The sequence below is a fragment of the Lepidochelys kempii genome, chromosome 9 (assembly GCF_965140285.1).
Source record: "Lepidochelys kempii isolate rLepKem1 chromosome 9, rLepKem1.hap1, whole genome shotgun sequence".
Classification (NCBI taxonomy): domain Eukaryota; kingdom Metazoa; phylum Chordata; order Testudines; family Cheloniidae; genus Lepidochelys; species Lepidochelys kempii.
The window spans coordinates 55,714,762-55,742,416 of record NC_136388.1 but is presented as its reverse complement, the minus strand read 5'-3'; the positions used below and the strand labels follow the sequence as shown (position 1 = coordinate 55,742,416).

Below are 27,655 nucleotides of genomic sequence, written 5' to 3'. Positions count from 1 at the left end.
TTGAGATCAGGTACATTTCAGGGTGGAAGGGCAATAGACAGCCTCAGCTCTAACTTTTCCCCTTTCCAGTCTGGTTACTGTCTCTTCCCTTCTGCTCACACAGCACATACACTGCAGGGCACAGTGCTACCCAGAGCACTGTGTCTCCATAAGGCCTGCTGCCCACTCAGGTGCTCTGCTGCTTGCTCCCCAACAGGCCTGCTGGGGCTGATCTTACCTCATTCACCCTGCTGCCAGCCAGGAGGCACCGCAGGCACGCAAAGTTATACTTTCTCCTCCTGTACAGCCTGGTTTGAAAATCAGACCCAACAGCTTCAGTCTTGACAAAGGCAGGGGAACAGAACCCACCTTCCCCCAGCAAATTTAGGACTTGGGAGGGTAGGCAGAGAAACACCCACCCATACAAAGCACATTCCCCACAAATCATCCCTTTTCCCGAGAGGCTCAATGCGAATGGCAGAATTAGTAGGGGAAGCGAAAGTGGATGGGAACCTGGGAGGCAGTGACCATGAGATGGTCGAGTTCAGGATCCTGACACAAGGAAGAAAGAAGAGCAGCGGAATATGGACCCTGGACTTCAGAAAAGCAGACTTTGACTCCCTCAGGGAACTGATGGGCAGGATCCTCTGGGAGAATAAGATGAAGGTGAAAGGAGTCCAGAAGAGCTGACTATATTTTAAAGACTCCTTATTGAGGTTACAGGGACAAATCATCCCGATGTGTAGAAAGAATAGTAAATATGGCAGGCGACCAGCTTGGCTTAACAGTGAAATCCTTGCTGATCTTAAACACAGAAAAGAAGCCTACAAGAAGAGGAAGATTGGACAAATGACCAGGGAAGAGTATAAAAATATTGCTCAGCCATGCAGGAGTGAAATCAGGAAGGCCAAATCACACCTGGAGTTGCAGCTAGCAAGGGATGTCAAGAGTAACAAGAAGGGTTTCTTCAGGTATGTTAGCAACAAGAAGAAAGCCAAGGAAAGCGTGGGCCCCTTACTGAATGGGGGTGGCAACCTAGTGACAGAGGATGTGGAAAAAGGAAATATACTCAGTGCTTTTTTTGCCTCTGTCTTCACGAACAAGATCAGCTCCCAGACGGCTGCACTGGGCAGCACAGCATGGAGAGGAGGTGGTGACCAGCCCTCTGTGAAGAAAGAAATGGTTTGGGACTATTTAGAAAAGCTGGACGAGCATAAGACCATGGGACCAGATGCACTGCATCCAAGGGTGCTAAAGGAGTTGGTGGATGTGATTGCAGAGCCATTGACCATTATCTTTCAAAACTCATGGCGACGGGGGGAGGTTCTGGAAGACTGAAAAAGGCTAATGTAGTGCCCATCTTTAAAAAAGAGAAGGAGGATCTGGGGAACTACAGGCCAGTCAGCCTCACCTCAGTCCCTGGAAAAATCATGGAGCAGGTCCTCAAGGAATCAATTCTGAAGCACTTAGAGGAGAGGAAAGTGATCAGGAACAGTCAGCATGAATTCACCCAGGGCAAGTCATGCTTGACTAACCTAATTGCCTTCCATGACGAGATAACTGGCTCTGTGGATGAGGGGAAAGCAGTGGATGTGTAATTCCTTGACTTTAGCAAAGCTTTTGTTACCATCTCCCACAGTACTCTTGCCAGCAAGTTAAAGAGGTAAGGGCTGGATGAATGGACGATAAGGTGGATAGAAAACTGGCTAGATTGTCGGGCTCAATGGGTAGTGATCAATGGCTCCATGTCTAGTTGGCAGCCGGTATCAAGAGGAGTGCCCCAAGGGTCGGACCTGGGGTCAGTTTTGTTCAGTATCTTCATTAATGATCTGGAGGATGCTGTGGATTGCACCCTCAGCAAGTTTGCAGATGACACTAAACTGGGAGGAATGGTAGATACGCTGGAGGGTAGGGATACAATACAGAGCACAGGTGGGCAAACTACGACCCGTGGGACCGTTCTGCCCAGCCCCCGAGCTCCAGCCTCCTCTGCTGTCCTCCCAGCCCCCTGCAGCCTCACCTCGCTGCACCGCCAGCGTAATGCTCTGGGCGGCAGGGGGGGGCGCAAACTCCTGGGGCGGGGCAGCTGCAGAGCCTGGCCTGACCCAGTGCTCTGTGCTGCGTGGCGTGGCTGCTTGTCCTGGTGTAGCCACGCTGTCAGCCACTAGTGCTCCAGGAAGCATGGTAAGGGAGCAGAGAGCAGAGGAGGGGAGTGGTCAGAGGGCAGGGAATAGGGCAGTTCAATGGGGACAGGGGTTCAGGAGCAGTTAGGGAGAAGGGGTGGTTGCATGGGGCAGGGGTCCTGGGGGGGGCAGTCAGGAATGAGAGGAGGGGTTGGATGGGGTGGCAGGGGACAGTGAGGGGTGGGGGTTCTGGAGGTTGTCAGGGGACAGGAAGAAGGGGTGGTTGGATGGGGCAGAGGTCCTGGGGGGGCCATCAGGGAACGGGGGGGGTTGGATGAGGCAGGAGTTCCGAGGGGCTGTCAGGGGTGAGAAGCAGGGGGCAGGCCCATCCTTACCCATACGCAAAGCACACAACAGCGTAGAGCACCAGGAAATTTGGACCACCACATATCCTGGTGCCCTGCACAGCTGCGTGCTGCTCTAGCCCCTGCTCTGGCTCTTCCCCAGGCCCTGCCTCCTGCTCTGCCCCGTCTCTTCCCTGCCCCAGCCCCAGCCCCACCCAAGCAGCGTGGCTGAGGCCGGGTCACTGCACTTCCGCTGCCAGCCATGCCTGGCTGTTTGGGGAGGCACAGCCTCCCGTAACAGGCGCTCCATACAGTTTCTGAAACCAGATGCAGCCCTCAGGCCAAAAAGTTTGCCTGCCCCAATACAGAGGGACCTAGACAAATTAGAGGATTGGGCCAAAGGAAATCTGATGAGGTTCAACAAGGGCAAGTGCAGAGTCCTGCACTTGGGACAAAAGAATCCCATGCACCGCTACAGACTAGGGACCGAATGGCTCGGCAGGAGTTCTGCAGAAAAGGACCTAGGGGTGACAGTGCACGAGAAGCTTGATATGAGGCAACGTGTCCTTTTTGCCAAGAAGGCTAATGACATTTTGGGCTGTATAAGTAGGGGCATTGCCAGCAGATTGAGGGACATGATAGTTTCCCTGTATTCGACATTGGTGAGGCCTCATAGAATCATAGAATATCAGGATTGGAAGGGACCTCAGGAGGTCATCTAGTCCAACCCCCTGCTCAAAGCAGGACCAATCCCCAATTTTTGCCCTGATCCCTAAATGGCCCCCTCAAGGATTGAACTCACAACCCTGGGTTTAGCAGGCCAATACTCAAACCACTGAGCTATCCCTCCCCCCAAGGGGAGTACTCTGGAGTACTCTGTCCAGTTTTGGGCCCCACACTACAAGAAGAATGTGGAAAAACTGGAAAGAGTCCAGCGGAGGGCAACAAAAATAATTAGGGGGCTGGAGCACATGACTTATGAGGGGAGGCTGAAGGAACCGAAATTGTTTAGTCTGCAGAAGAGAAGAATGAGGGGGGATTTGATAGCTGCTTTCAACTACCTGAAGGGGGGATCCAAAGAGGATGGATCTAGACTGTTCTCAGTGGTACCAGATGACAGTACAAGGAGTAATGGTCTCAAGTTGCGGTAGGGGGAGGTTTAGATTGGATGTTAGGAAAATCTTTTTCACTAGGAGGGTGGTGAAGCACTGGAATGGGTTACCTAGGGAGGTGGTGGAATCTCCTTCCTTAGAGGTTTTCAAGGTCAGGCTTGACAAAGCCCTGGCTGGGATGATTTAGTTGGGGAATTGGTCCTGCTTTGAGCAGGGGGTTGGATTAGATGACCTCCTAAGGTCCCTTTTAACCCTGATATTCTATGAGCTGACAGGGAGCAGGAGACTCTTTATTCAGTAAAGTCTTCTGTTTTCCTGCAGTAGGTGCAATCCTGGAGCAGGTGTGAGCTCCAGCTCTCTGTGCAGCATGGCAGGCACTGAGTGCTGTCCCTGAATTGGAGAAGATGGGGAAGAAAGTTGGTCTACGGATAGGGCTCCTAGTACTAGAGCAAGACACTTAATACATAACTCAACTCAGTTAGAAAAGAGGTTGGAGAGCCTGGGCAGGTGATCGCAACAAGGAAAAGCAAAAAGCTTACAGCACCTAGTATTCCCAGCAGGTAAGTCTCCCATCCAGGTACTAATCAGGGCCTGACCCTGCTTAGCTTCCAAGAACAGGGGCATTCACATCTCCAGCTAAGCCCCTTTTCAGCCTCATCACCACCCCCAGCTGCTGCTCACACAGCACAGGATCTCACTCCACGCGAACACAACTCACATGTCCTCTCCTTACCCACAACCTCTCCACATTCCTTACCTCGCTTACCATGCACAACACGCTTCACAACTGCAGCAGCACCAACTCCTTATCTTATTCATTGAGCTCTTCACTCCAGTTCCCTGCCAGAACCAACTAAAGCAACAAACACTGAGCAAGACAGACTCTTCAACACAACATGGCTACACTGAGCGGGTGGGAGGGGAGAGGGGAAAACCAGCGCACACCCTCTATTTAATACAGGATACACACATAATCAACACTGCTCTCTCCATAATTAACACATCCCTCACATGGACAATATGCAGACACACACTGCAGACCCATCATCCCCAACACAGAGTAGAGCCCCACCTTGACAATTCATATGCACAATAATATGTGCAATTCATTTGCTCCATAAATGCATTCCTCAAACACTACTTACCTCCCAAAATTCTCACTTATTTGTATTGATTTTGTGCCTTCCATCACATACACATTGCCCCTTTAATTAGAACCACCTGAATCTCCCCACTCCTCAAATTTCACACTCAGACTGCACACCCTCTCCCCCACTTCACACATACAATGCGGCTCATTCCATTGACCTATACTTAATATACACTGACACACACTGCAGACTCCCACCATACAGAATTCACACCCAAACTCCTTCCCTCCCCACAATTCTCATACTGCAGACCCCCCACTCGCACAATTTAGACGCACAACTCCCCCACCAACAGTGCAGATCCCCATCCCGCACAATTCTCTCACGGATGCTGCACCTCCTCAGCCCCACCACACCTAGTTCATCCCCACACACTGATTATTTCCATTGGGGTAGTGCCCAAAATCCTGAAAAGAGGAGCAAAGCTGTGTTGTGTGGGGCACTGCAGACAAGGAGACTTTAATTGCCCCAAGGAGGTAACGTGATAGACCCCTCCCTGCTCACACAGTGGAGACCCCCCTCCCACTCCTACAATTCACAGACACACTTGTTTGTATACTGCTGCAGTGTTTTCCCTCTCACATACAACTAGTACTATTTGCAGTTCCCCACCCTAATTTACACACACTGCAGCAGCCCCCTCATGTGCATAGTTCACCACACAATTAATTATGGAGGGAATGAAGTGAGCAGCATTAACACATCCTTCACCCACACTGCTCCCTACACACCATTCACACTGCAGACCCCCACCTTCATTCCCCAAACTCCTATCACCATCCCAGAGGAGAGAATAAGAGAACTTCAGGACCACAGTCGGGGGAGATGGAGCAGAAAGTGGTTCAACATGAAGTCCTTTCCTGGGCAGCCCTGATCTACGGGGAATCAGAAGAGAGGAATTGTCGTGTTCTCTTCGACAAGGCACTGCCATCTGGAAGCAGGTGTGATTGCCAGCTCTGTATGCAGGTTGGCAGATGCTTTCAACTGGAAATCAGAGGAGACAGGTAAAACATCCAAACAGCTTGGGAGGTAGAAAAATAGGATTGAGAGGTGGCTGTGCATGCAGTTTATGAAAGTGAGGGCAAAAGCCTACCCATCCAGTATTCCTAGGCAATCTCCCATCCAAATACCAACCAGGCCCAATCCTGCTTGACTTCTGAGACCAGACAAGATCAGGGACATTCAAAGTGGTATGGCCATAGATGGTCTTAGCTCTAACTCTTCCATTTTTCAGCTCCAACACAGCTGCTTTTCTACTATCCTCATAGCTGACTTTGCATAGTACATGGCTACACATACACTACACCGCACCCTCCTCATTCATGCACAACTTACTCTTTTTCCATAACTTTTGGACTTTCCTCTTTCAAGCAGCAATTGAACATCAAGTGGAGCTTTGCAGAGTTTTTTCAGCTCTTTGTTAAATTTGACCTGCAAAGGAAACTACAGGAAACAATAAGTAAGCATGGCCAGAAATTCTTCATGAGTCTGGCCTGGCCAGTACTGAGGGTATATCTGAGCCAGAGTATAACATCTTTTATGAGGGTCATCAGAAATCAATGCAGCAATATTAATATGTGACCAATATCTATAAACATAGTAGCCACATTACACATAGCCTCATTTGAATGGCCAAGTTGAATGTTCCCTAATGAGGGTTTCTGAACCAAAGGCAGTCCAACCTCAGTATCGTACTCAGGCTAAAAGTTAAACCCTCTTATTTGTGGACTTCTGAGCAGTTCAGAGTGCACAGAACAAAGTCACACATGACAAAGATGACAACTGGAACTGAGAGCTTTTTGTTTCTTTAACCTTCTAGGTAGTCTTGGAAAAAAGATTATAAATCTAGAAATTCAGATCTATCCTACCCAGTTTTTCCTGGCAGAGTCTATGGATGACTAGAGAACTATTAAGTTTATGACATCACAGATACCAAGTGGAATTATGGTTGAATTGAGAGGGGAAGTAATTTTTATTCTGCATGTTTCAACATTTGTATTTTGGTTAAAACCAGGCTCTCTGTTAGAAGGAAGAAAAAAATCCCAAACCTTAAATTTAACATCTCAGGTCCCTACAAATTAAGGGCTAAAAGCTTCCAAGTGAGGAGCCAGTGGAGTCCTCTGGCAAAAAGAGGAAAGAGAAGACCAGGCTTAATTTTATATATATATATTTTTTTTTTTTTCTCTCTCTCTCTATATATATATCTATCTATATCTATCTTTATTTATTTATTTTTAAAGGAAACAAGCCTTTCATCGTAAGTCAACAGTTCACACAGCAACACAAGTGAAAGACACAACCAAAGAGATACTTTAAGAACTAAAATGTTTATTCTGTTCACTTTTAGGAAACAGTGAAACAGCACAATTTGGATAAAAACATAGCAAATAAAAATATATTGCAAAAAACTAAACAGGGTGTTAAAATTTCTTCACTTTACATTTTAAAATGTAATCCACTCAGTAGATTAAGAGACACACATTGGCTATAGGATTTTCCTGAAGAAACCTTTTAGATACAGCTGCAGTCAGTGTAAACAGAGTGATTTTGCTACAGGAAAACAAGGTTCAAGTGAGGTTTCTCTTGTACCTTTCATTTGTGTGCACATCTTGTGTGCGCACGTGTCCAGAATCGTTCAAACCTGCAGCATCATACATGAAACATCTATTAGTGAGGGCAGCTATACAGAGTTCAGTGAGCAAGCCAGTCCCATAACACTGGAATTATGTACTGCAATACAGCATCTACAAATACGTATTTAGATGTATAAATCCTGTTACTGCCCTGGGCTTTTGTATCCAATTCCACACACAGTGCACTAAAATCAGGTCCTTTAAATACTCTCTCTCGCTCTTTTATCTACAGAATGACAGCTCCTGGGAGGATGGAGGGGAGAAGGTATAAGTGAGATTTTGCAGCACAGCCAAAATCTGGGAGGTCACTCTGAGGAAGTGTGACCTAGGCCTAGACAAAAAATTAAAAGAGAATTAAGAAAAAAGTCTAGTTCAGTAAAAGACTCGACTGATGGAGCTATATTATGGAGGCCTCCGTGCCATTTGCCCTAGACAAAGCCATTCATTAAATCTCTTTTCAGCATGTGCACCCACCACCTTGTTTACAGAGCAATAAACAAGCATTCAGGCTTGATTTGATTTTGTGATGCAGCATGGATCACTTGACAAACCAAGCTGCATTTCTGAAATCCTTAAACCAAGATTTACAAGAGAACTACAAACCAAGTAAGTCAATTTCTAAGCTTGACATCTCAGTCTTTCTGTCGAGAGAAAAGCACCACCACACGCTCATATTCCTGAACCAAGTGCTATTAAACAGAGAAACAAAGTCAAAACCAACTGACCACACTGGGGTTTTCCACTGTATGGATTCTGTCAAAATCCAAGCCCCTTGAAAAAGGGGCTGACTCAGCTTCCCACTGCCATTACAGCGACAGAGGATGATGATCAACTGGGGTACTTTCCATCCTCAGCTTCAATCAGCAAACATTAGGACTCCAGATTCTAGACGTGAATGAGCTAAGCAACAGATAGTAGCAAAAGTAATCTTTCCATTTGCAAGAGAATGCTTGCCTCAAACCACATTCTAACAATTGCTGCAGGAAGGCTCATCCGCAACCACTGTGCCAAGCCTCATTCACAAGAATAGGATTTCAACCAGAGTCCCAACTCTTGGGAAGAGCGCATGCCCTGCAGTCTCCTGGCCTGAGCTAATTTTACTTCCAAACAGCTACTGGTGGGAGAGTTGCAGTTTCAGATAAGCAGAGGTTTGGGCCAGACCAGAAACTGTATCTGAGTGTGTGGTGGTCTCCTGAATAGAACTCAATTTTACACTAGGAAGACAAATCCTAAAGTCAGATGGGTAAGTGTACTGCTGGATTCTGTTTCATTAACACGATAGACGTCTCAGGCTCACAGGACCTGTCCAGATGAAGTGCTGATGGCTCAAGGACAGTAAGAAAAGAAAGGCACATTTGGATCCAATCAGTGCTAGGGATATCCAGAAAAGCTCATCTGGAGAAAGTGAAAAGCTTCTGCATTTAAGAGTCTAGAATGGATCAGCCTGAAGTCAAAGATTGGCTCTTTCACGTGACTATCAAACCCCTTCATATCAAAGGCCTCTGTTACAGTAAGCACATGAAGCAATGGTGTACCAGCGGAGAGATTTCTCTCAACAGTGAGCAACTCCTGTCTTCTAGTACCTAAGGTTGATCTGTCTGTTAAAACAGAAGTGCTTAATGTGAAGCTTCTTTTAGTTCTTGGGAGGACAGTAATTGCTGTCCAGATGATGACTAGGGAGCTGTTCTCCAGCAGGTGGGGAAATCTGCAATATGCGTCCTCCGCATGTCAGTCCTAACACTGAAGATAGGCCAACAGATCTTGTTCCAAAGCAGTGGCTGTTCCTTCCAGTTGGGGATCTATGAGCTCACTGTCACAGGCATCATGGCTCAGTCTCTGCTCACTCTGCAACCAAAGAGCTGGTTGGCTGGCTCTGCGGCTGTGCTCAATACAGTGATTTCTGAAATTATTGCTTTCTGAGGAGGAAGAAAAACAAAGGGTGGAACAGGAATTTAGGGATGAGCCATAAACACTGTTTATCAGCCAGCATGTACGTAGGTGATGAGTTTTTCTTTTCCCTGGGGGTGCTCTACCCCTGCTCGGCCCTAAATACACACCCCTACTGCACCCTTCCCCAAGGCTCCGCCTCTTCCTGCCCCCACTCCTCCCCTCACCCAAAGCCCCACCCCACTCTGCCTCTTTTCACCCCCTCCTCTGTCCCCTCCGTGAGGCCTCTGCCCGCTCGCTGCCCTCCCAGCAAGCCTCGCCACCAGCCACCAAACAGCTGTAGCTGGTGGGTGCTGAACACCCACTATTTTTTTTTCCTTGGATGCTCCAATCCTGGAGCACCCATGAAATCGGCACCTATGAACATGTATCTCAAACACAGATGCACAGATTCCAGAAACTAAGCCTTAATCTGCAGTTAGGAAGCAGGTAGGAGCCAAATCTCTGTAAGAACTAAGGTCTATCTTAAAGCACTGCCAACTGACATGGCCTAGTTATTAGAGCTGTACTAATACCAGCTATGATTCTAGTTATATGAGCTTCCCCACTACACTATCTTCTCTACACCAGCCAAGATTCCATTAACATGATGACTGTACCTAGTCTGCACCATTTAGGATTTCACTGGCAAGTGTTTAGCAGAAGTCCATCTATCAACAGCAGCCATATTTGAGACAATCACAAGAGTAACTTCCACACAACTCCTATTCACATTTCCACCTCCTCTTGAAAATCTTATTCAAAAGATACTTTGGGGAGAGGTGGGGAAAGGAGTCATTTTCAGAATGATGTCTTACCTGGCCTGGCCGAGACATACACCTCTTCCCATGTATAATTAGCCAAGTTCACAGGCTGCAGCACCCAAGGATCCTTTATTAGGTTTTCCAGGGTTGTGCGCTGCTCTGGAGCAGCTTGCAGGAGCCCAGACACCAGAACCATCAGAGCTGAGCAAAAAAATATATATATACACACACATAAAGTTAGAGACAATAATAGGTGTGGCTTTGTCTTTGTCCTAGGTGATGTCTACACTGCGCAACTTAGAGTGGCACAGCTGTACCGCTAAAGCCTTACCACTATAAAGCATGCAGTGTAGCAGCTCATTGTCAGCAGGAGAGCTCTCCCGCCAACAAAGTGCTGTCCACACCTGCCCTTTTTGTTGTTAAAATACTTGGCAGTGACCCCACCTCCACTGCAAAAGCCACTGTGGATACTTTTGTGGCTCGCATACCAGTTGACCAAGCCAGTAGGAGGAAATCTTGGATGAGGATGTGGAGGGGGACCAGAGGCAGAGAATGACTCGGAGGACAGCGATGCATGCCTCTAGGAGCTCTTTTCTACCCAGAGGAGGCTAGCCAGTCACAGCTGTCAGATCTTGGAGAAGCACGAACAGGAAAGGAGGCCCATGGTAAGTGGATTTGATTTTGGAAACCGCTGAAGTCTGTAGCAGTGCACGGGATTCTTCCGTCCTAAGTGCAGGACTCTGTACTTGTTCTTGTTGAACCTCAGATTTCTTTTGGCCCAATCCTCTAATGTGTCTAAGCACAGCTGGTCGCCTGCCATATTTACTATTCTTTCTACACATCAGGATGGTTTCTTCCTGCAACCTCAATAAGGATTGGAGAAGACCCTCCCTTGATTCCCTGCTCAGCCTCAGCAGCAAGATATCTTCCATAATGAACACAGCCTGTGGAAAATGTGGGGACAGGAATGATTATCAGGCTCCCTCTACAGTGCTGACTCTCCCGAAGAGCCATGTGCCCAGTATACAGTAGAGTCCGGGAACACTGATTTACCCTGCCCCTGAGGCTACTCACCATTTTGGGGGTTTTTTTGGGCTCATGTGTGCTTGCCTGGAGTCAGCCAATTAGTGACAGGTATGTGAATAGTGGCTGTGTTTTAAATCACTGTATCAGTGTTCTGTGTGTTGCAAACAATACTGCTTCTGTAAAATGTTGCGTTTTGGCTTCACAGAGATGACCTTGGGAGCCCAGCCTCCCTCTTTATCGCTGGCTGAACAGCTGAGCAGAATTAGAAAGAGTCCACAAAAAACTAAAGAGGGCTTTCTGCATGATGTTATGATGCACTCCGCGGACAAAAAACAGGAATTGAAGGAGTTGCGGAACAGCGAGAAGAGAGACCAAAAGGAGAACGCGGCAGATCAGAATGAAGCCACGGAGCAGCTCTTAAAGATTATGGAGCGCCAAGCAGACATGCTTCAGGCATGTACTGTACTGTGATACTAGCACTGGAAACCCAGCAGCTCCGCGCCTGCCCTCCCCTGCAGCTGCTGTCACAAAACTCTCTCTCATGAGTCCCCCAGATGCCGCCAACTCTGATCAACTTCCTGGCTCCAGTCTGTACCCGCGGCATTCCATTCCTCCCTCATCACAGTCCAGCACTACGGACTCCCAGTACCCACTGCACTCAGCACCCATCCCCCTGCAGTTTGGCCCTGCTAAAGTACAGTACCCGCTGCACTGTACTCCAAAGGAGAAAGTTGGTTATGATCCCTGGACATACAAAAATCTTTAACCATCCCAGGACCCCACCTTCTCCTGTGACCTTCCCTTCTCCGACACCCCTCAGTGCTGATGTGTTTTTTTTGATTGACCTCTCCTCTGGTTGTTGTTTTTTGACAAAAGAATTGTGTTAGTTTGAAAGCAATCTTTATTCTATTAATTGAAAGGAAACAGAGCCCTGCAAAGCAACAGACAACTATCTTAAGCCTTCATATTGCATCGTCTGCATCAATCACAATCACCTCCTAGCATTATAAGCACTGCACTCCCAAGCATAGCAACAAATATTAGTGGCTTTCAGCTTCAAATTGCTGCCTCAAGGCATCCCTGATCCTTATGGCCCTGTGCTGCGCCCCTGTAAAAGCCCTGATTTCTGGCTGTTCAAATTCAGCCTCCAGGCACTGAGCCTCAGCAGTACAGCCTTGAGTGAAGCTTTCATCCTTCCCTTCACAAATATTATGGAGAGTACACCACGCGGCTATAAACATAGAAATGTTGTCATCAGCCAGGTCCAGCTTCCCATATAGACAGCGCCAGCAGGCCTTTAAACAGCCAAAAGCACACTCAACAGTCATTCTGCACTTGCTCAGCCTGTTGTTGAACTGCTCCTTACAGCTGTCAAGGTGCCCCATGTATGGCTTCATAAGCCACGGCATTAAGAGGTAGGCGGGGCGTCTCCCAGGATCACAATGGGCATTTCAACTTCTCCCTGGTGATCTTCTGGTCCAGGAAGAAAGTCCCTGAATGCAGCTTCCTGAACAGGCCAGTGCACTGAAAGATGTGTGCATCATGCATCTTTCCAGCCCAGCTTCCGTTAATGTCTGTGAAACACCCATGGTGATCCACAAGCACCAGGAGAACCATTGAGAAATACCCCTTCCAATTAATGTACTCAGTGGCTAGGTGGTCTGGTGCCAGAGTTGGAATGTGTGTGCCATCTATCGCCCCTCCGCAGTTAGGGAAGCCCATTTGTGCAAAGCCATCTGGAATGTCACGCACGTTGCCCAGAGTCATGGTCTTTCGGAGCGGGATGCGATTAATGGCCCTGCACACTTCCATCAACACAAGTCCAATGGTTAGACTTTCCCACTCCGTCGGTAGGAGTCTGGAGTAGCCAGCTTCCACAGTGCAATCGCCACATACTTCTCCAACTGCAAGGCAGCTCTCATTCGCGTGTCCTTGCGCCACAGGGCTGGGGCGAGCTCACCACACAGTCCCATGAATGTGGCTTTCCTCATCTGAAAGTTCTGTAGCCATGGCTAGTCATCCCAGATGTGCATCACGATGTGATCCCACCACTCAGTGCTTGTTTCCCGAGCCCAAAAGCAGCGTTCCACTGTGGTCAGTATCTCCGTGAATGCCACAAGCAATTTCGTGTCACAGCTACTATGCGTGGCGAGATCAACGTTGCACTCCCCTCGCCTTTGTAGTTTAAGGAATAACTCCACTGCCACTCATGACGTGTTAGTCAGAGCGAGCAGCATACCGGTCAACAGTGTGGGATCCATTCCTGCAGACCAAAGAGGCAGAGCGCGCAGTACACAAACCGTTGAAAGATGGTGCCAAATGCGGAGGGAAGCACAGGGATTGCTGGGATGTGAAGCAATGTATCACAGGGCATTGGGACAGGACCCAGGATGCCCCACGACCCTATCTGCCTTCCCACAACTCTTAGCGGCAGAAGAGGAAGAGATGCTCTATGGGATAGCTGCCCAGAGTGCACCATTCCAAATACCGCAACTGTGAACACGCTATTGCACAGGCAGTTAACAGTGTGAACACACAAGAGCGGTTTCCCTTCAGTGCTCTCTGAGCGGCGCTGTAACTCTGTCAGTGTAGATATACCCTTAGTAAATTAGGTTCAATACCCATAAGTAGGTAAAATTGTAACCCCAGATCCCTCCAGCCCTTCTGCCTTACTGTCAGGATTTCTCTGTCTTGTTTCATTCACTTAGGGCTGTGTTTGCTTGGCTTGGAGAATGATTTAAGCCTTTCACATTGTGTAAATAGCAAACTGAAAAGAGGTAAGACACCGGGGGGGGGGGAGGGGAGGTAGAAAGAAACAGACAGACAGACTATGCATGGAAGACTTTTTTTGGACACCATTCCTTTTATAACTTTGGTGCCCCTCGTGGGCACCCACCCACTCCAAGACCAGTCCTTTTCTAGACATTCTTAAATGAGGTCTTATGTTTTCTTTCCAGGGCATATACCAGTGGCTTAGGGAAAACACCAAGAAATTCCTAACTGCAAAGCTATAGAGGCTCTTTATGGGACTACAAGACTCCTAAGATCACCTACAGAGAGGTTGCTGATGAAAGATGCATCAACCCACCACATGCTTGTTCTCTTCAACACCTCCACCAGGAAGCAAGATGAACAATATCTTTCTTTTAGTCCAGATCATGAAACAAATTCTGAAGCTACAAATGCAAACAAACACCCTCCACATTCCTAAGGGCCCCACTGAGGCGAGGAAGTTACCAGCAAGATCTCTTAAGCCAACAATACTGGTTGGCAATGGTTAAATCAAGGAATTATGATGTGATTGGAAAAACAGACTTGGTGGGATAACTCACATGACTGGAGTACCATCATGGATGGATATAAACTGTTCAGGAAGGACAGGCAGGGCAGAAAAGGTGGGGGAGTTGCACTGTATGTAAGAGAACAGTATGACTGCTCAGAGCTCAGGTACGAAACTACAGAAAAACCTGAGAGTCTCTGGATTAAGCTTAGAAGTGTGAGCAACAAGGGTGATGTCGTGGTGGGAGCCTGCTATAGACCACCAGACCAGGGGGGATGAGGCTTTCTTCAGGCAACTAACAAAAGTTACTAGATCACAGTCCCTGGTTCTCATGGGGGACTTCAAACACCCCAGTATCTGCTGGGAGAGCAATACAGCAGTGCACAGACAATCCAGGAAGTTTTTGGAAAGTGTAGGGGACAATTTCCTGGTGCAAGTCCTGGAGGAACCAACAAGGGGCACAGCTCTTCTTGACCTGCTGCTCACAAAAAGGGAAGAATTAGGGGAAGCAAAAGTGGATGGGAACCTGGGAGGCAGTGACCATGAGATGGTCGAGTTCAGGATCCTGACACAAGGAAGAAAGAAGAGCAGCAGAATACAGACCCTGGACTTCAGAAAAGCAGACTTTGACTCCCTCGGGGAACTGATGGGCAGTATCCCCTGGGAGAACAACATGAGGGGGAAAGGAGTCCAGGAGAGCTGGCTGTATTTTAAAGAATCCTTATTGAGGTTACAGGGACAAACCAACCCGATGTATAGAAAGAATAGTAAATATGGCAGGCGTCCAGCTTGGCTTAACAGTGAAATCCTTGCTGATCTTAAACACAAAAAAGAAGCTGACAAGAAGTGGAAGATTTGACAAATGACCAGGGAAGAGTATAAAAATATTGCTTAGGCATGCAGCAGTGAAATCAGGAAGGCCAAATCACACCTGGAGTTGCAGCTAGCAAGAGATGTCAAGAGTAATAAGAAGGGTTTCTTCAGGTATGTTAGCAACAAGAAGAAAGTCAAGGAAAGTGTGGGCCCCTTACTGAATGAGGGAGGCAACCTAGTTACAGAGGATGTGGAAAAAGCTAATGTTCTCAATGCTTTTTTTGCCTCTGTCTTAACGAACAAGGTCAGCTCCCACACTACTGCACTGGGCAGCGCAGTGTGGGGAGGAGGTGACCAGCCCTCTGTGAAGAAAGAAGTGGTTCGGGACTATTTAGAAAAGCTGGACGAGCACAACTCCATGGGGTCGGATGCACTGTATCCGAGGGTGCTAAAGGAGTTGGCAGATGTGATTGCAGAACCATTGGCCATTATCTTTGAAAACTCATGGCGATCCGGGGAAGTCCCAGATGACTAGAAAAAAGCTAATGTAGTGCCCATCTTTAAAAAGGGAAAGAAGGATGATCCTGGGAACTACAGGCCAGTCAGCCTCACCTCAGTACTAAAGGAATCAATTTTGAAGCACTTAGAGGAGAGGAAAGTGATCAGAAACAGCACGGATTCACCAAGGGCAAGTCATGCCTGACTAACTTAATTGCCTTCCATGATGAGATAACTGGCTCTGTGGATGAGGGGAAAGCAGTGGATGTGTTATTCCTTGAATTTAGGAAAGGTTTTGATATGGTCTCCCACAGTATTCTTGCCAGCAAGTTAAAGAAGTATGGGCTGGATGAATGGACTATAAGGTGGATAGAAAGCTGGGTAGATCGTCAGGCTTAACAGGTAGTGATCAATGGCTCCATGTCTAGTTGGCAGCCGGTATCAAGTGGAGTGCCCCAAGGGTCGGTCCTGGGGCCAGTTTTGTTCAATATCTTCATTAATGATCTGGAGGATGGTGTGGATTGCACCCTCAGCAAGTTTGCAGATGACACTACACTGGGAGGAGTGATAGATACATGCTGGACTGTAGGGATAGGATACAGAGGGTATAACGATGCTGGTTCTGATGGGACCCAACTGAGAGTGCCAATTCAGGACAAATTGCTTAAAACAGGGCAGTTACAGCCCAAGGCTGGGGTTTCTATGCACACCAAGGCAAACAAAACCACCCAGACAGAGAGGACTTTGGTTTTACCCCACTGGATAACCACAAGTCACACAAGCAATTTCCTTAGACACTCCAGTTTCCCAGTATCACCACCAGTGCCACTCGTTATGGGGACAAATGGTTATGAAAACCAATATCCCAGTAAAAGAGAAGAAGTTCTCTCAATACCAAAGAACCAAGCCCCAAACCCACGTCAATATACAAATCAGATCTTACCCACAAATCACGTTGTTGCCAATCCTTTAGAACAGTGGTCTCCAAAGTGGGGTGTGCAAGACCATCCCTGGGGGTGCTCGGCAGAAGGAGCGCCGCCGAAGGAGTGCCGCTGGCACGGTGGCAGCAGCGCTCCTAGACCTTTGATTCCTCGGCGGCACGCCAGCAGCAGCTCCTCTTTTTTTTTTTGCTTCCCTAGAGCTGGCTCTAGGGGTGTGCGATCCAAAAAGTTTGGAGACCACTGCTTTAGAATCTAAAGGTTTATTCATAATAGGAAAAAGATATAGATGAGAGCTAAAATTGGTTAAATGGAATCAATTACATACAGTAATGGCAAAGTTCTTGGTTCAGGCTTGTAGCAGTGATGAAATAAACTGCAGATTCAAATCAAGTCTCTGGAGTACATCCACAGCTGGGATGGGTCATTCAGTCCTTTGTTTAGAGCTTCAGTTTGTAGCAAAGACCCTTCAGAGGTATGAAGCAGGATTCAAGACAAGATGGAGATGAGGCATCAACCTTTTATAGTCATTTCCATGTGTAAGAACACCTCTTTGTTATTACTGTGGAAAATTACAGCAAAATGGAGTTTGGAGTCATATGGGCAAGTCACATGTCCATGCATGACTCAGTTCTTTACAGGTGGCAGCCATTGCTTACATGCTACCTTGCACGTCCCCAGGAAGACAGCTTATGTGGATTGGAGTCTTCCAAGATCCATTGTCAGTTAAGTTCCACTGAATGCATCCGATGAAGTGAGCTGTAGCTCACGAAAGCTTATGCTCAAATAAATTTGTTAGTCTGTAAGGTGCCACAAGTACTCCTTCTCTTTTTGTCAGTTAAGTGTTTCTTGATTAGGCACTTACTTGCACATTCCTTTCTCAAGACACTGACCAAATGCTTTACCAAGGCTATGTCTACACTACGAAATTAGGTCAAATTTATAGAAGTTGATTTTTTAGAAATCGATTTTATACAGTCGATTGTGTATGTCCCCACTTAAGACCATTAAGTCAGCGGAGCGTATCCACAGTACAGAGGCTAGTGTTGACTTCCGGAGTGTTGCACTGTGGGTAGCTATCCCACAGTTCCCGCAGTCTCCACCGCCCATTGGAATTCTGCGTTGAGATCCCAATGCCTGATGGGGCAAAAAACATTGTCGCGGGTGGTTCTGGGTACATGTCGTCAGACCCCCCCTTCCCTCCATGAAAGCAACAGCAGTTTATCATTTCGCGACTTTTTTCCTGGGTTACCCGTGCAGACGCCATACCACGGCGAGCATGGAGCCCGCTCAGCTCACCATCACCGTACGTCTCCTGGGTGCTGGCAGACGCAGGACTGCGTTGCTACACAGCAGCAACTTTGGAGATGTTGAAATGCCTTGTGGCAGCAGATGGTGCATTACGACTGGTATCTGTCCTTGTCGTCTCCTGGGTGCTCTTGGCTGGCCTTGGCGAGGTCGGTCGGGGCGCCTGGGCGGACATGGGTGCTCCTGGAAGACCTTGGTGAGATCTGTCAGGGGCGCCTGGACATAAATGGGAGTGACTCAGGTCATTCTCTTCTTTAAGTTTTGTCTAATGGAGATTCAGTCTTGCCTGGAATATCAGCAGAGGGATAGCTCTGTGGTTTGAGCACTGGCCTGCTAAAACCAGGGTTGTAAATTCAATCCTTGAGGGGGCCACTCTGCATCAGGCTGCTCTCCCAGCCAGCAGCACTGTGAGCACCCAGGAGACTATGACAGCTAGCAGTCATACTGTACTGTCTGCTGCCAGCCTACCCTGTGCTCCTCCCTCCGTGAAAGCAATGGCCAACAATCGTTTCATGCCTTTTTCTGTGCGGGCGCCATATTGCTGTCAGCATCATCATCCACCCACTGCTTCCACTGCCACTCTGCTCTCGCCATACCATGGCAAGCATGGAGCCTGCTCAGATCACCACGGCAGTTATGACCATTCTAAACACCACGCGCATTATCCAGCAGTATATGAAGAACCAGAACCTGCAAAAGCAGGCGAGCAGGCAACAGCAGAGCGGTGAGGAGAGTAATAAGGACATGGACACAGACTTCTCTCAAAGTACGAGCCCCAGCAACGTGGACATCTTGGTGGTAATGGGGCAGGTTCATGCTGTGGAACGCCAATTCTGGGCCTGGGAAACAAGCACAGACTGGTGGGACCGCATAGTGTTGCGGGTCTGGGACGATTCCCAATGGCTGTAAAACTTTTGCATGCGTAAGGGCACTTCCATGGAACTTTGTGACTTGCTTTCCCCTGCCCTGAAGCACACGAATACCAAGATGAGAGCAGCCCTCCCAGTTCACACGTGACTGGTGATAGCCCTCTGGAAGCTTGCAATGCGAGACAGCTACCAGTCAGTCGGGAATCAATTTGGAGTGGGCAAATCTACTGTGGGGGCTGCTGTGATCCAAGTAGCTAACGCAATCACTGAGCTGCTGCTACCAAGGGTAGTGACTCTGGGAAACGTGCAGGTCATAGTGGATGGCTTTGCTGCAATGGGATTCCCTAACTGTGGTGGGGCCATAGACGGAACCCATATCCCTATCTTGGCACTGGAGCACCAAGGCAGCGAGTACATAAACCGAAAGGGGTACTTTTCAATGGTGCTACAAGCACTGGTGGATCACAAGGGACGTCTCACCAACATCAACGTGGGATGGCTGGGAAAGGTACAGGATGCTCGCATCTTCAGGAACTCTGGTCTGTTTCAACAGCTGCAGCAAGGGACTTTCTTCCCAGACCAGAAAATAACTGTTGGAGATGTTGAAATGCCTATAGTTATCCTTGGGGACCCAGCCTACCCCTTAATGGCTTGGCTCATGAAGCCATACACAGGCACCCTGGACAGTAGTCGGGAGCTATTCAACTATAGGCTGAGCAAGTGCAGAATGGTGGTAGAACGTACCTTCGGATGTTTAAAAGCGCGCTGGCCCAGTTTACTGACTTGTTCAGATCTCATCGAAACCAATATTCCCATCGTTATTACTGCTTGCTGTGCACTCCACAATCTCTGTGAGAGTAAGGGGGAGACGTTTATGGTGGGGTGAGAGGTTGAGGCAAATCGCCTGGCCACTGATTATGCGCAGCCAGGCACCAGGGTGGTTAGAAGAGTACAGGAGCGCGCAGTGTGCATCAGAGAAGCTTTTAAAACCAATTTCATGACTGGCCAGGCTACGGTGTGAAAGTTCTGTTTGTTTCTCCTTGATGAAAACTTCTGCCCCTTGGTTCACTGTACTTCCCTGTAAGCTAGCCACCCTCCCCTCCGGCCTTCCATCACCGCTTGCAGAGGCAATAAAGTCATTGCTGCTTCAAATTCATGCATTCTTTATTAATTCATCACACAAATAGGGGGATAACTGCCAAGGTAGTCCAGGAGGGGTGAGGGAGGATGGAAGGACAAGGCCACACTGCACTTTAAAACTTATTGAATGCCAGCTTTCTGTTGCATGGGCAGTCCTCCGGGGTGGAGTGGTTGGGTGCCTGGAGGCCCCCCCACCACGTTTTTGGGCGTCTGGGTGAGGAGGCTATGGAACTTGGGGAGGAGGGTGGTTGGTTACACAGGGGCTGTAGCAGCAGTCTGTGCTCATGCTGCCTTTCCTGCACCTCAACCATACGCCAGAGCATATCACTTTGATCCACCAGTAGCCTCAGCATTGACTCCTGCCTTCTGTCAGCAAGCTGACACCATCTGTCATCTTCAACCCGCCACCTGTCCTCGCATTCATATTGTGCCGTCCTGGACTCTACCACTGTCTGCCTCCTCGCATTCTGCTGGGCTCTTTCAGTGTGGGAGGACTGCATGAGCTCAGAGAACAATTTGCAGCTGCAGGAGGAAAAAAAAGGGAGAGTAGTAGTTAAAAAGACATTCTAGATAACAATGGATAGACTCTTTCAGGGTGAACCTTGCTGTTAACATTACATAGCACATGTGCATTCGGTACAAGGTCGCATTTTGCCTCTTATATTGAGGGTCTGCTGGTCTGGTGTGAGAGATCACACACGCAGGGCTGGCAGGCAACAGAATTCAGCTTGCAGGTAGCCATGGTAAGCCACAGTCTTTTGGCTTCTTTAACCTTCATAACATTTGGGAATGATTTCAAAACAGCAGCGCCCTCATTTCCCATACCAAACAGACGTTCGGTTGGCCATTTAAAATGGGTTGGCAATTTAGAAGGAGGGTCTGCGGTTTTCGGGTTAACATGCAGCACAACCCAACTAAACCGCCCACCTCCCCCCCACCACACCCAATTCTCTGGGATGATCGCTTCACCCCTCCCCACACCGTGTGGCTAACAGCAGGGAAGATTTCTGTTCAACCACAGGCAAACAGCCCAGCAGGAACGACCACCTCTGAATGTCCTCTTAATAAAATTACCCTATTTCAACCAGGTGACCATGAATGATATCACTCTCCTGAGGACAACACAGAGAGATAAAGAACAGCTGTTGCTTGAATGCCAGCAAACATCAGGACCATATGCTGCCATGCTTTGTTTTGCAATGCCCCCAGACTACGAGCTACTGGCCTGGTGTGGTAAAAGTGTCCTACTATGGAGGACGCAATAAGGCTGCCCTCCCCAGAAACCTTTTGCAAAGGCTTTGGGAGTACATCCAGGACAGCTTCATTGAGAGGATTTCCACGCCATCCCCAGACACGTTAACAAACTTTTCCAGTAGCTGTACTGGCCGCAAATCAATCATTAAACATGCTTGCTTTTAAAGCATGTATTATATTCACAAAGGTACACTCACCAGAGGTCCCTTCTCCACCTGGTGTGTCCGGGAGTCCACCTTGGGTGGGTTCGAGGGGTAACGGCTCCGGGTCCAGGGTGAGAAACAGTTCCTGGCTCTCGGGAAAAATGGTTTCTCCGCTTGCTTGCCATGCGCTATCATCTTCCTCGTCCGCAAAATGCACATCCCTGTTGCGTGATAATCCACTGACAGAGTCAAAGCACAGGGTTGGGGAAGTGGTGGCTGCACCCCCAAGAATGGCATGCAGCTTATCATAGAAGCGGCATGTCTGGGGTTCTGACCCAGAGCAGCCGTTTGCCTCTCTGGTTTTTTGGTAGGCTTGCCTGAGCTCCTTAAGTTTCATGAGGCACTGCTGCGGGTCCCTGTTATAGCCTCTGTCCTTCATGCCCTTTGAGATTTTTTCAAATATTTCGGCATTTCATCTTTTGGAACGGAGTTCTGATAGCACAGATTCCTCTCCCCATACAGTGATCAGATCCCGTACCTCCCGTTCGGTCCATGACGGAGCTCTTTTGCAATTCTGGGACTCCATCATGGTCACCTCTGCTGATGAGATCTGCACTCACCTGCAGCTTGCCATGCTGGCCAAACAGGAAATGAGATTCAAAAGTTTGCGGGCCTTTTCCTGTCTACCTGGCCAGTGCATCTGAGTTGAGAGCGCTGTCCAGAGCGGTCACAACGGAGCACTCTGGGATAGCTCCCGGAGGCCAATACCATCAAATTGCGACCCGGGAAGGTCGATTTCAGCGCTAATCCCCTCGTCGAGGGAGGAGTACAGAAAACGATTTTTAGAGCCCTTTCAGTCAAAGTAAATGGCTTCGTTATGTGGACAGGTGAAGGTTTAAAATCGATCTAACGCTGCTAAATTCGACCTAAACTCGTAGTGTAGACCAGGGCCAAGGCTACTTCAGAATCAAAATTCATTGATATACAAGTACATAGCCAATATTCATAACTTTAACTATGAAAATGATACACCCATACAGATAGGATAATCATACCCAGCAAATTATAACCTTTTCACAGACACCTTACATGACAACCTTTGTACAATATTTGCTGCAAATATATAGCAGTGGTTGCCACAACGATCTATACGGTCATAGCTTATGTCAGTAACATCACAGAGGGACCTAGACAAATTAGAGGATTGGGCCGAAAGAAATCTGATGAGGTTCAACAAGGACAAGTGCAGAGTCCTGCACTTAGGAAGGAAGAATCCCACGCATTGCTACAGACTAGAGACCGACTGGCTAGGCAGCAGTTCTGTAGAAAAGGACCTAGGGGTTACGGTGGACAAGAAGCTCGATATGAGTCAACAGTGTGCCCTTGTTGCCAAGAAGGCTAACGACATTTTGGGCTGTATAAGTAAGAGCACTGCCAGCAGATCGAGGGACGTGATCGTTCCCCTCTATTCGGCATTGGTGAGGCCTCATCTGGAGAGCTGTGTCCAGTTTTGGGCCCCACACTACAACAAGGATGTGGAAAAATTGGAGAGAGTCCAGCGAAGGGCAACAAAAATGATTAGGGGGCTGGAACACATGGACTTATGAGGAGAGGTTGAGGGAACTGGGATTGTTTAGTCTGCAGAAGAGAAGAATGAGGGGGGATTTGATAGCTGCTTTCAACAACCTGAAAGGGGGTTCCAAAGAGGATGGATCTAGACTGTTCTCAGTGGTACCAGATGACAGAACAAGGAGTAATGGTCTCAAGTTGACGTGTGGGAGGTTTAGGTTGGATATTAGGAAAAACTATTTCATTAGGAGGGGGGTGAAGCACTGGAATGCGTTACCTAGGGAGGTGGTGGAATCTCCTTCCTCAGAGACTTTTAAGGTCAGGTGTGACAAAGCCCTGGCTGGGATGATTTAGTTCAGGATTTATCCTGCTTTGAGCAGGGGGTTGGACTAGATGACCTCCTGAGGTCCCTTCCAACTTTGATATTCTATGATTCTAAGTAAAGCAAAGCCTGAGTTTGCATTCAAGCCTCCTGAGGACCACTGGTAATCACTGGACTTTAAACTTACCTAGTAGGCTGAAATTTCCTATTACATTATTTGTTCCAGTTCACTCAGTTTTTAACTCCTCTGTGGTCTGGGATAATGAATGAAGAAGTGAACTCACCACAGTGAAGACCTGGAATTTGAAATACTGCCAGTACAGGTAGTACACAGATACTTCCGTGTGTGTAAAGAACTAGAGTACTTTCCCTAAAGCAGGTGAATATACAGATTTACACGTCATAGCCCTTTTTCAGATGAGAACTGATGTTTAATAAACTGAGAGCATGTGTAAGACAGACTCCCAAGAAGAGAGCAAAACCTGGAGAAATTTATATACACTGTGCGCTTCCAGCTACACAAAGGTTCTTTCTAGGGCAATGTTTTCAAACTTTTTTTTCTGGCCAATGGGAGTGTGGAGCTGGTTCTCAGGGCAGGAGCAGGGCACAGAGCCCCATGGCCCCCACACCTAGGAGCCAGACCTGCAGCTGGCCGCTTCCGAGGTGCAGCATGGTGTCGCAACCAGCAGGCACTAGCCTGCCTTAGCCGGGCAGCACTGCTGACAGGACTTTTAACGGCCTGGTCAGCAGTGCTGATCAGAGCCACCACGACCCAGTGCTGGGTCACAACCCAGTTTGAAAACTACTGTTCTAGAGCAATCTCGTCCACTATGGTCAGTTCCATTGGTAATGAATGGCATGAATAAATGAAAACACACCTTCTGACACCGTGTAAGGAGGATTTAGTACAGCCTCCATGGTCTCCTCTAATTCACAGAAGGGATTCTCTCCAAATACTAGGGTATAAAGGGTGATGCCAAGCGACCACATCTCCAGCTCTGGTCCCTGGTACCTACACAAAAATACAGAAGCCTGCATAAACTCGAAGTACAAATACACTAAGATATATGAAAGAACACACATTTATAATGTGCGTATATCATAGAATATCAGGGTTGGAAAGGACCTCACGAGGTCATCTAGTCCAACTCCCTGCTCAAAGCAGGACCAATCCCCAATTTTTGCCCCAAATCCCTAAATGGCCCCCTCAAGGATTGAACTCACAACCTGGGTTTAGCAGGCCAATGCTCAAACCACTGAGTTATCCCTCCCCCTAATTTGTGGTTCTGAATTTCATTTTAAAGGCAGGAAAGATAATATGCAAATATTTTAGGAGTTCTACACAACTATATAAATGCTTAAGCAGAAAAATATACACTACCGTCATGCACATGATCCCTGGCCCTCTCCCACCCTCATTCCCCCAACACTTGGTATTCAGTTTCACAAGTCAGAACTAGCAAAAGTGAGAGCACTTATCACTGGGAGCCACCACACAAGCTTCCTTCATGCAGCTCTGTATTTTAACTCAAATACAACACTTCCAATAATTTTAGTCTTGGGTCTCTCCTAAACAGAAACTAATAAATTATGCCAAACTGCAAACAAATTATGCAACATGAATTAACAGCCACTAAAGGAACACCCACCTTGTTATACCTAGTCTCTAGGCGAAATCAGAACCTAGCCTTCCTGAACAAAGAAGGCTAGTATAGCTACAACATATATCTCATCAGAGGAGCGAAGTTTTGGAATAGCCTTCCAAGGGAAGCAGTGGGGGCAAAAGACCTATCTGGCTTCAAGATTAAACTCGATAAGTTTATGGAGGAGACGGTATAATGGGATAACATGATTTTGGCTATTAACTATCTTTAAATATTCATGGTAAACAGGCCCAAAGGCCTGTGATGGGATGTTAGATGGGGTGGGATCTGAGTTACTACAGAGAATTCTTTCCTGGGTATCTGGCTGGTGAACCTTGCCCATATGCTCAGCGTTCAGCTGATCACCATATTGGGGGTTGGGAAGGAATTTTCCTCCAGGGCAGATTGGAAGAGGCCCTGGAGGTTTTTCGCCTTATAGCATGGGGCACGGGTGACTTGCTGGACGATTCTCTGCTCCTTGAAGTCTTTAAGCCATGATTTGAGGACTTCAATAGCTCAGACATAGGTGAGAGGTTTATCGCAGGAGTGGGTGGGTGAGATTCTGTGGCCTGCGTTGTGCAGGAGGTCAGACTAGATGATCATAATGGTCCCTTCTGACCTTAATATCCATGAATCTATTAAGCTGTTTTAGGGTCAATGTCGCACTGGTGACCAGAAGACTAGTGCCCATATTTAAAAATGGGAAGAAAGAGAACCCACGGAATTACAGACCAGTCAGCCTCACTTCAGTCCCCAGCAAAATCATGGAGCAGGTCCTCAAGGAATTCATTTTGAAGCACTTGGAGGAAAGGAAGGTGATTAGGAACAGTCAACATGAATTCACCAAGGGCAAGTCATGCCTGACCAACCTGATTGCCTTCTATGATGAGATAACTGGCTCTGGAGATATGGGGAAAGTGGTGGATGTGATATATCTTGAGTTTAGCAAAACTTCTGATACGATCTCCCACAGTATTCTTGCCAGCAAGTATGGATTGGATGAATGAACTATAAGGCAGATAGAAAGCTGGCTAGATTATGGGGCTCAATGGGTAGTGATCAAGAGCTCGATATCTAGTTGGCAGCTGGTATCAAGCGGAGTGCCCCAGGGGTCAGTCCTGGGGCCGGTTTTGTTCAATGATCTGGATGATGGGATTAATTGCACCCTCAGCAATTTTACAGATGACACTAAGCTGGGGAGAGAGGTAGATATGCTGGAGGGTAGGGATAGGGTCCAGAGTGACCTACACAAATTGGAGGATTGGGCCAAAAGAAATCTGATGAGGTTCAACAAGGACAAGTGCAGAGTCCTGCACTTAGGAAGGAAGAATCCCATGCACTGCTACAGGCTGGGGACTGACGGACTAAGATGCAGTTCTGCAAAAAAGGACCTGGGGATTACAGTGGACAAGAAGCTGGATATGAGTCAGCAGTGTGCCCTTGTTGCCAAGAAGGCCAACAGCATATTGGGCTATATTAGTAGCACTACCAGCAAATCGAGGGAAGTGATCATTCCCCTCTATTCAGCACTGGTGAGTCCACACCTGGAATACTGCATCCAGTTTTGGCCCACCCCCACTACAGAAGGGATGTGGACAAATTGGAGAGTCCAGTGGAGGAAAACAAAAATGATTAGGAGGCTATGGCACATGACTTACAAGGAGAGGCTGAGGGAACTGTGGTTATTTAATCTGCAGAAGAGAAGAGTGAGGGGGGATTTGATAGCTGCTTTCAACTACCTGAAGGGGGGTTCCAAAGAGAATGGAACTCGGCTGTTCTCAGTGGTGGCAGATGACAGAACAAGAAGCAATGGTCTCAAGTTGCAGTGGGGGAGGTCCAGGTTGGATATTAGGAAAAACTATTTAACTAGGAGGGTGATGAAGCACTGGAATGGGTTACCTAGGGAGGTGGTGGAATCGCCATTCTTAGAGGTTTTTAAGGCCCGGCTTGACAAAGCCTTGGCTGGGATGATTTAGTTGGTGTTGGTCTTGATTTGAGCAGGATACTGGACTAGATGACCTCCTGAGGTCTCTTCCAACCCTAGTAGTTTATGAAGACAAGACTAACTACTGAACCCAGGCCAAAATTAGGGCTTGACTACACTTACAGCACTGCAGGTGCACCAGTGCCACTACCCAGTGAAGACATTACCTATGCTGGTGGGAGAGCTTTTCTCGTCAGCATAGGTACGCCACTTCCTTATCAGGCAGTAGCAATGTCAATAGGATAAGTCCTCCTGTCAATATAGCGCTGTCTAACACCAAAAGTTTGGCCAGTATAGCTGCATTGCTCATTCCACACCCGAGTGACGTCACTATACCTACTTAAGTTTGTAGTGTAGACCAGGGCTTGCCAACCAGAGTTTCAAACTACAGGTTACACAGCTCAGTGGACACCCCACACATCACTCTGAAACACCCTCTTCCAAGAGAGAGTCCCACCACTTGACATCCCATCTGGGAAGGAAGGTAACTTGCTTCACACAAGGCTAGAAGTGGGAGACACTCTGTACCTTGAGGAAACACCCTGCACTCCCATGTTCATCCTTGTAATATGATTGTGTGGTATCCAGTGCAAAGTTTGTCATGTCGGGTGTCTCTGGAAGGCTTATGATGCCCTGAGCATTGTTGTTATAGTAATGTTACACGTTGTAATTTCATGTATAAAGTTATGAGGCTGAAAATGTGTCCTCATGGCTTAAAACAAGCCAAGGCAAAACTCTCCAGGAGCAGAGGGGCAGTTCACACCTCATCAGGGCATGTATGGGACAAACCCAGCCCAGCCTCACAGGAACAAAGGACACTGGCCTAGGCAACAACA

The 27,655-nt window shown here is 47.8% G+C and overlaps 1 protein-coding gene across 15 annotated transcripts in view; it reads right to left on the bottom strand.

The window, feature by feature from the left end:
* Positions 1–7,579: 7,579 nt before the first annotated feature.
* PASK (PAS domain containing serine/threonine kinase) overlaps positions 7,580–27,655 on the bottom strand; it is a 53,708-nt gene continuing 33,632 nt past the window's right edge. For 5 of the 15 annotated variants that reach the window (XM_073360471.2, XM_073360474.2, XM_073360473.2 and 2 more), the window contains 3 exons: positions 24,071–24,204; positions 10,087–10,233; positions 7,580–9,258 (listed from right to left, as the gene is read on the bottom strand). In XM_073360471.2, coding sequence (XP_073216572.2) covers positions 9,077–9,258; positions 10,087–10,233; positions 24,071–24,204 — 463 coding nt within the window. In that variant the 3' untranslated portion in view covers positions 7,580–9,076. The other 10 variants (XR_012160868.2, XM_073360479.2, XM_073360475.2 and 7 more) reach the window with 9 other exon arrangements.